The following is a 9,057-nucleotide window of genomic DNA, read 5'->3' on the forward strand; positions in this document are numbered from 1 at the left end:
AATTTTTAAATTAACACATTGACAGCAGCTTGCATGATTAAGCTGTAAACAATTCAACAATTTCGCAGTGCTTCGATACTTTTGGAGGAATAACATTTAAATTGTTATTAGAAACCGTCTAAAGACTGAGGAGTGTTTTGAATGCATCAAGTTTGCATTTCTATTTAGGTATTTTATGCATGCAGGAGTTTTCATGAATAAGTTCCTTTAAGTATTATGAAAGTGTAGATTGATTGAATGAATTACAGATATTACAGGATATTTTCCACTGTATTCATGAACTGTTCTAAAGTGCTTATCCTTTAAGTTTCTATAGCATTGACCATCGATAAAACAAATATCTTATTGACAGCATTGTGAATAAATTTACTTGTTTGATTTTCAAACGTGTGTTACTGTGCAACAAGAATGGCTGCATGAGTAATAGATTTATTATCTTTTTGCTGTCCTAAAAACTCTTCTTTAGATGAAGAAGGGCATTTAGGATTATTTTTGACTTTGGCAGATTGCATCAGTTGAAAGCTAAGATGTAAAGTTCACAAGAACCCCTTCTGCCTTACTAGGTTCAGTTTAAGAGCCAAGTTAACCAAGATGTTGTATTGCACATTTTGATTGTTCAGAGACAGAGCAAATCAGATGAAGTAACAGGGAGGACTGGAGAGGCTGATGGTTTGGGAGGCATTCCAGCTACACAGCCTCCCCTCACCACACCCCTAGAAAGAAGACATATTCCTCTACAACTGAGCATGACACTGGAGTAAATTGTGGGCCAGCTGGGTGTGCTTATACAGTCTTTTGTTGTGGAAACATTTCTGAACAAGGTATTATTTTAGAAACCAAGAGCCTGGGGTTGGGGACGGGGGAAACACTCCTGTTAATGACCCCATCACGCTGTTATTCATCGGGGAGAATACTAGGGGTTGAAGGGGACCCATGTTAGGGAGAAAGGAGCGAAAGGGTGTGGCCTGATGAAAAGTTTACACCTATCAGCTATTAATCAAGCACTATAGTTGCTCTTTCTCTCTTCCCCCTCCCCCTAGAAAAAGGAATACCTGGTCGCGAGATGAGGCTCATTTCTGAAACAGCAATTAGCTATCAAGTCCATGGCTCCCGTCGGGAAAAAGGTCATGAACAGTCTTATATGAGTTTTTTGTTTTACAGAGGTGAGTCAAAGATTTCGTGCAACGTGGAGATTTATTAGCTTACGCCTAAACTCAATGATATTTGAGTTTTTTTACGATATTTTTTGGTGTAGGGGAGAGATTGTCATATTCATTGAGCCACTTTTTTGTTTGGAACAAAGTCTGACTAGGACTGAGAATAAACTACGAGAATGCCTGGATAACCAACAGAAAATAACTCTACAGATCAGACCTAACGAGTAGTGCAATACAGCATCAGTATCTAGAGACTTAATCATTAGTCATGTTCAGAATTATTTCAAGACTAATTTTTGTATGGTAATATTGTAAACTATAAAAGAAATTTTCAATTGAGTGTCGAAAGTAGTCATGAATATAGTCATGGGTATTAGTTTACCTTGACTGTAGTCTGTTATTGGTTTAGAGAGCCTATGCTGCCCTCTTGACCAATCAAGTACGTGCCTCATCATGATCGAGTGTTGGAATAGGGCCATTCGTATATTTCCAGCGCTTCAGGCTCTTTGCTAGTTTTTCTTTTGAGTTATCTCTGGCCTTTTGTTATATTTCCTTTTCTAGAGCAGTTTCCAACTGAGTATCGAAAGTGATGCTGTATTGCTTTGGTTCTGCTTTACTTCTTTGTGTGGTTGGTCCACAGAAACTCAGAAAGACTCGCGTCATAATCTTAACCAATCATATGTAAAACTAAGACCAAATACGACCTGATCACTCGCGTTTTCCCGCGCTTTAAGGGGGTTGGCTGTTTCTACTCTGAGTTCTCATTGGCTAATAATCATGGAAACCTTTTTTCTGATTGGCAGTTGTGATTACCTTGGTTTTGGTTTTTCGATACTGAATTAAAAAGTGCTCGATGATTGGCAGTTGTGATCACTTTGGATTGGGTTGTAGGACACTCAGTTGAAATGCGCTTTTTGAGAGTACAGTGTTTTATATCTGTGAGTAAATATCACATAAAGTTACTAAGTCAATGGCAGAACTACAAGTAGATTAATAAAATATTTTTACCTACCTTTGCTGCATGTTTGGAATGAGAACTTGTTTTACATTTAGTCGGAGGTTGAAGTAGCTTTTCTATTAGCTGATTTTATTTGCTGGTGTTCTCTGTATTCAATGTTCGTATGTGTTTTAAAATTGTTTTTCGTTTAAATACGTATTCAGTAACTATAGATCTAGACTTAACAGAACGTTATTTGTCCGCTGGTGGATACGAGTTTGTAATATCTCACAAAAGAGATGTTGTCGACACTCGAGGATAAATTTGTATCAACCCATGGCCAAGTAATGCCTCCTCAGGGTTGTTAAAAAGATTTTGTGTAACAGCCGTCAATTCAGTGTCAATACCACGTTTTATTCGATCCGATCAACTACGCTCTGCACACTGTTCGAATACAATGCTGTATGATAAATCCTTTCAAACAAGTAAGTGTCCATTTCCGTAACCTTGAAAAGTGCTAAAATATCCGTAATGGTTCCGTAATGTTCTTTTTCTTCGATGTAAGTCTAGTCAAACGATCCTCATCCCAAAAATAAAAGCGAAAATAACAAGCGATGAAAACACACGTGCGCTGAGATTTAACGTAGTGTCGAATGGCAAAATCTTGGCAGAGACTGGGCCTAGTGCTCAGGGAACCTACCATTTACATTTAGAGTAACTGAACTGTGATACAAAGAGGGCCGCATAAAAAAGTTTTATTTACACCATTGTCACGCTTCCACGCCTGTTACCGGCTTAATGTAACAAACCTGCCCTCTATGTAGAAAGGGCTTATCTAGAAATGTTACATATTATCTTTTTAAAACTTTCAAATGCCGAACAACAACAGCATTAGGGGGCAAAATCTCTTGTTTGGTGTATACACTGCCCGAACTGACTGGTTTCCGAAACGCAGAATGATTCCGAATGAATTGGGTTCCCTTGGGGAAGGAACAAGCGATGGGAGCCTGTATCAGCGAGTGAAGTACTATGGTATGGGTACATGATAGAGAGGTAGGGGTAATAAAGATGAAGATAGGGTCACTTGACCCAGAAAAAGGGGTGCAGGGTATTAGACAGAGAGGTCAATGCTCTAGGAAAAATTTTTAAGGGGGCAGTGTGGGTTTAGATCATAGAAATATGCAGAAATAAACAACAACAACAACAACAACACCTGATGCCTCTTTCGCCTCCTTAGCTAATATTTTGTCTGTAACTCTTCAGCAGGATCAAGATCAAAGCCCAGTCTGGTATGACTGATTTTGCATGAAGACTATTATCTTGCTAACAAGGGTCAAAAAGAAATTTTCGCCGTAGGAGTAGGGCCATCTTCATAGATTATGTTCAGGGACCTGTTTCTTGAAAGTACCGGTAACCAGGAGCCCATAAGAAATGAGCTCCCGTGGTAACTTAGCGGGCCCAAAACGATATTTTAAAGTTATTATTTAAAGAATAGAGAAGCAGGTTCAGATACTCTAATCAGTCCATTTTCTATCTTTTGCTGATAGTTTTAGTTTATATTTTTCAAACTTTTGTGAAGCCCATCAAAATTGCTTAACAGGTCTCTTAAGTTACCAGGACATTTGAGAAGAAGTCCCCCACTCCTTACACTTCTTAAACTTGTCAATAAGACAAGCAAACCCATTTTGTAATACTTGTTCCTACAATCAAGTTAGTACCAGACTGCGACAAAAAAGACCAAGTGTCAAGACTTTATCTGAACTCCCTACTGAATGCTGATAGACCTGTCAATCTTGTAATATTTCATTAATTGTTAGTTCACCCAGAAGTGGTGAAAGTTGGGCTGGCGATGTTTTTAATTCCTCAGGTACCCTTTTAATAGTTATTCCCCTGAGGCCAGTCGTTATTTAACAGGGGGAGAGGACAGTCAATTTTCCAAAGTCCCCCTTAATACTCTGTCGGCGAGAGCTGGTTCCCACCACTATATTCCCCCCACCATCGATTAATAACGACCACACCCTAAGTTAGATTTTTAATTGATTTCCCTTTCCCAAAGTCAATTTCCCAGAATGCGCTGCTTCTATTACTTTCCATTTAAGGAGGAAAACGTATAGCGTCTACCTTTCAATTAGCCTTCCTAAGTTTGCTATGGAAGGAGATGGTAAGGGGAATAAATTGCGCATGGGTGGTTTGTGTTGCACAAAAACGGTGTAGGCTGCAAGGAAAAAATAAAATTACCCGTAGAAATAATGGGATTTCAGATTCTATGCCATTCACAGACTTTGCATTTTATCCTTAAGCACCGTTCAGAGCGTTAGAAAAGGAAAGACCCGCGGGGTATTTAGACAACATGAACTCCATTCAAACAGCTATGAACAGAGGGCGAGACCACACCAGCTTCACCCTCTGTTAGGCTGTCACCGTCACTCTGGAAAAGAGAAAAGCTTAGTTAAGAAGGTGACTCCTTCATCTCCTTTCAATTGAGTCCCTTTTTTTCAGCCATTATCCCCTCCCCCCATTCTCGCACTCCGTTCACATTTGTTGAACCGGAAGGCAGATGTTTGACAGTTGCATGGTCACAAGAATGAAAGTGAAAATAGTGTGGCTGAGGAGAATTGCAACGGAGCGTTTTTTTCCTTTTGGACGAAGTCCGTCGCAGAAGTCGAAAAAAAAAGATAAAGATGTTCACGCGCCGCTCTGAGCCCTTGGAGTGAGCACTAACATTACTTTTTTTCTTCACTGATTTTTTCAAATCGCGCGACGGATTTTGCCGTACAGCCCGTAATCTAATACTGTATCGCCGGTTACGCTAAGTAAAATCCTGTAGTTTGGTTTAAAATGTTCATACAGGTCTGAACTAGTTTAAGCTCTGTTAACTCGAATATAAAAGAGCAGAAACCAATTTTTAAAAAAGAGTTAATTATTCACACGTTGACCGAACGCTAACAATGTGATATTCGTTACGTTTTGTTCACCTTTTTCGTCACGAGACAGAATCATTTGCTAGATTTTAGCAGTTTAAACTGTTTAGAGTATCAATCTGTGTATTCTAAAAGTTCTGTCCGACTATCTTTTCTTTTCAAATGGTTAAAATCTAAGATTTTTGACGCTACTAACTGAGAACAGTTGGGGTCAGTCAAGGTCGGAGTTTGCTCAACAGACTAATTTGCATAATCTGCTGTCACGCTAGGAAAACAAAAATTTGAAGTCACTACGGCGAAGGAAATTAGGAAGGAAAGTGCAGGATGTTTTTATATTTCTATGCTTTCGGACATCTTATCAGAGGAAATCAGCCAAAGTTTTTATTGGTCTAGTCTGGAATTGAGAAATATCACCTAAGAAAGAAAGAGTACTTTTGACCAATTTCAGAAAGCTTTCTAAAGGCCCGTTTAAACGGTTTCAACATTTGACAAACATTCGTTCAACAAAAGGGCCTTCTGCAGCTTTGAATATTGAGAGCTCTCAATAATCCTCAGTCCTCAATCCTCAATCCTCGAGAACGAGGTATCGAGGGCCTCAGTTTTAGTGTTTACTTATGCTGATCAGAAAATCAGCCTCGAAACTGCTGTGTTCAGAGTGTACAGAGAAGGTTTACGAAGAGAGTGGATTGAAAATACCTTTCCACAAGTTCCCAGAAGACAGAGATCTGTTCACAAAATGGATAGTCGCGATACGGAAAGATGTTGGATGAGATGGGAAATATCTGCTTCCACGCAGTCCTTCACTCTGAGAGAGAACAAACCCCATGAGCTGCAAGGCCATGACAACCATTGTTTTCAAACCATAAATCCGAAAGATTTCTTACCGTTTGCAAAGTTGCGCTTTTGTGGAGGATCCTTTGCAGTTATCACCTCGACATTGCAGCAAAAACTTCAATTCTGAATTTTTCAATCGACTGGGATCTTAGTTTTTAAGTGAAGACGATATTCCTGGAAGTTGCATAAATGGAAGAGATTCCAGCAGTTTTCAGGCATAATTTTCTTATTAGCATAACTAAAAACTAAAATCGTGGCCCTTAATGCCTACCTTACCCTCCCTAATCCACGATCCACACCAAATGCGACACACAAACGAATTAAAATAGGTTATAACCTTTAGGCTAGTTTCCGTTCTCAGAAGAAAGTAGATTTTACCTTTCCGTTTATCTCTCGTGACAGCACATGAAAACCAGACATCTGTTTATTGTTACTTTCTCACGCTTCCCTAGAAACATTGAAATCCAAAACTGAAGCTATCAAATGGCGCTCTGGAGAACACGAGATCTCTTCTGAAGAGAGCCGATTCGCTGCTTTTAACAGAATACTGCCTATTACTTGTGTGGTGTCAAACAAGTTTCTCGGAATCCCAAACTCACTAAACACCGGTAAATGTAGGGACGATAAAATGAGGTTGATGGTTTATTTCCAAACCATCGTAGCATGTTGTTTTTTGTGATACAGTGGCTACTGCGACATATTCGGTCACGCTATGAAATCGATTTTACTACGCAGTCACAGAGAAAGTTCACAATAGGTGGATAAAATTGCAATCCAAAACTGTCAATCTCTGCGCAAAGATCACGCGATCCTACAGAGATCTGATTCGCTGCTTTAAATAAAATACTAATCCAAGTTCAGTTTCTCGGAATCTCAAACAAAACAGGGCTGTATTTTTCTCAGCAATTCGTGATGGAGTCGCTTCTAAAAAACCTCAAAGAGCATGTAACATGTTCGATTTGTTTGGATACTTACACTAAACCGAAGACCATTGCTTGTCTTCATACGTTCTGCTGTGAATGCCTGGAGAGACATGCACTAACGAGCCAAAAACAAGGGTTTTATCGATGCCCCGAGTGTCAGGCACAAATTGGCATCCCTGAAGGAAAGCGTTTTGATAATCTACCAAGCAGTTTTCTGCACAACAGTTTGTTGAGTCTTCTCGCCGTTCGACGCAGCGGCGAGGGAGATGAAATCAGCTGTAGTACATGCCAGAAGAAGAGCGCTGAGATCAACTACTGCTTTGATTGCGAGAAGTTTATGTGCCCAGACTGTGTGAAAGCACACGAAGTGTTTCGAGAAACTTTGTTTCAAGGACACAAAGTCACACCAGTGCGACAGTTTCAAGCTACAGACTACGAGGCGTTGTTGAAACGGCAGTCGTTTTGCTCCGTTAAGTATCACGAGAAAGAAGTGACAAAGTTTTTCTGTGTGGGCTGTCAAAGCTGCGTGTGTCAGGTTTGCATCGCCATTGATCACAAGAGCCACGATGTTGTTCCGCTTGAAAAGGCAGCGGACGATGAAAAAGCAAACATCATTGCCAGAGCAAAGCTGGTCAAAGAGATGAAGGAGGTCTGCCGAGGCGTTATTCGTGAATTTGAGAACACGGAACATGAGTTGGAAACGAAGATTACCACAGCTAAACGCCAAGTTTCCCAAGCAACCGAACAGATGATGGGAAAGCTTCGCCAACTACAACGTGAAGCCATTACTGCCCTAGAGAAGACTCGCGTGTCAAGGATTGAGAAATTACATTCTGGAAAAGCATCGGTTGTCTCTTTGGAAAAGCAACTTGACCAAGCATTTGAGTTCAGTAACAACCTGATTGAAAGAAGCTCAAGTTCAGACATAATGCAAAACAAGAAAAATGTAGAAGAACGAATCAAAGACCTCATCGAGACCACAATGCCTGCACTTCCGGTTAGCTCGTGTGTGGAGTTTGTGTCGACATGTGAACCAGAGAGTTTGAGTCTGGGATTTACGAAGTTCAGCAAGACAGATGTGCAAGGATCGACCGTGGAAGGACTGGATCAGAATTTCCAAGCTGGTGTAGAGGCAGAGCTACTAATTTGTCCCAAAACAAGTGAAGGAGAAATCAGAAACACTCAGCACACAGATCGTGTTGAAATACACATAGACCCTGCGGATCAGGTGAGGAGTTTGGTGAAGAGTGAAAAAGAAGATGGAAATTTCCAAGCAAAATTTGTAGCGAAAGTACCAGGTACTTATAAAATAAAAGTAAAGATAAATGGAGAGAAACTTGCCAAGAGTCCATTTTCTATTCTGGTCAAAGCACGAGAGTTAAATATTGTAGGCAAGTTGGATATACATGGAGAAATGCTCCGAGGTCCAACCGGCATTGCAGTGAACAGTAAAGGTGTTATTGCAGTGGCTGATTATCACTGTATCCTGGTATTTGATGAGACAGGAAAGTTTGTGCGAAAAATTGGTTCTTATGGAGATGAGAATGGACAATTAAAGAATCCAGTCGACGTCACATTCCTAAACGATGACGAGATTCTGGTGGCCGATCAATTTAATCACCGAATACAGCAGCTGAATGTACAGACAGGAAACTTTGTGAAAAGCTTTGGAAAAAAGGGAAGTGGAGATGGAGAGTTTAAGTTTCCTGTAAGTGTTTGTATTACAAGTGATGGACGTTTTATCGTTGTAGCGGATTCTTATAATAGCAGAATTCAGGTGTTTACAATGGATGGTGAACCTGCGTTTAAGTTTGGAAACAGTGGCCCACAAAGGCTGGATCATCCATTCAGCTGCGTTTGTTACGAGGAAAAGTTCATCGTAACTGACAAGGATAATAACTGTGTGAAAGTGTTTGATGGGAAAGGACAGTTTCTGTACAAGTTTGGAGAAAAAGGAAACGGTGATGGACAGTTGAATCAGCCACATGGCTTATGTGTTGACAAGCATAACAACGTTCTCATATGTGATGAGGAAAATAATCGAGTGCAACAGTTTACATTGGAAGGAACTTTCACTGGAAAGATAAGTACTAATTTTCAATTAGGATATCCCTGGAGTGTTACCCCGATGCTAGATAATCGGATTTTGGTCACAGACTTCGGAGTGAAAGAAGTTTACATTCTGAAATGAATGCCCAATTTTTGAAAGTAACTATCAATTCTTCGTAAGCCACAGGCGGCCCAAGCTCCAGCTGTGAGATGATCATCTTGCGCAATAACAGTCA

General features: G+C 40.2%; 1 protein-coding gene across 1 annotated transcript; it reads left to right on the forward strand.

The window, feature by feature from the left end:
- The first annotated feature begins 6,721 nt into the window (after window positions 1-6,721).
- Window positions 6,722-9,057, forward strand: LOC131785286 (E3 ubiquitin-protein ligase TRIM71-like). Its single transcript, XM_059102141.2, has one exon. It carries the CDS (start codon window positions 6,762-6,764, stop codon window positions 8,961-8,963), a length of 2,202 nt encoding a protein of 733 aa, XP_058958124.2. The 5' UTR covers window positions 6,722-6,761; the 3' UTR covers window positions 8,964-9,057.

Source organism: Pocillopora verrucosa, chromosome 11, assembly GCF_036669915.1.
Source record: "Pocillopora verrucosa isolate sample1 chromosome 11, ASM3666991v2, whole genome shotgun sequence".
Classification (NCBI taxonomy): domain Eukaryota; kingdom Metazoa; phylum Cnidaria; class Anthozoa; order Scleractinia; family Pocilloporidae; genus Pocillopora; species Pocillopora verrucosa.

Bases quoted from the DNA above. Each gene is read 5' to 3' on its own strand.
- LOC131785286 (XM_059102141.2), top strand. From the start codon at position 6,762: ATGGAGTCGCTTCTAAAAAACCTCAAAGAGCATGTAACATGTTCGATT.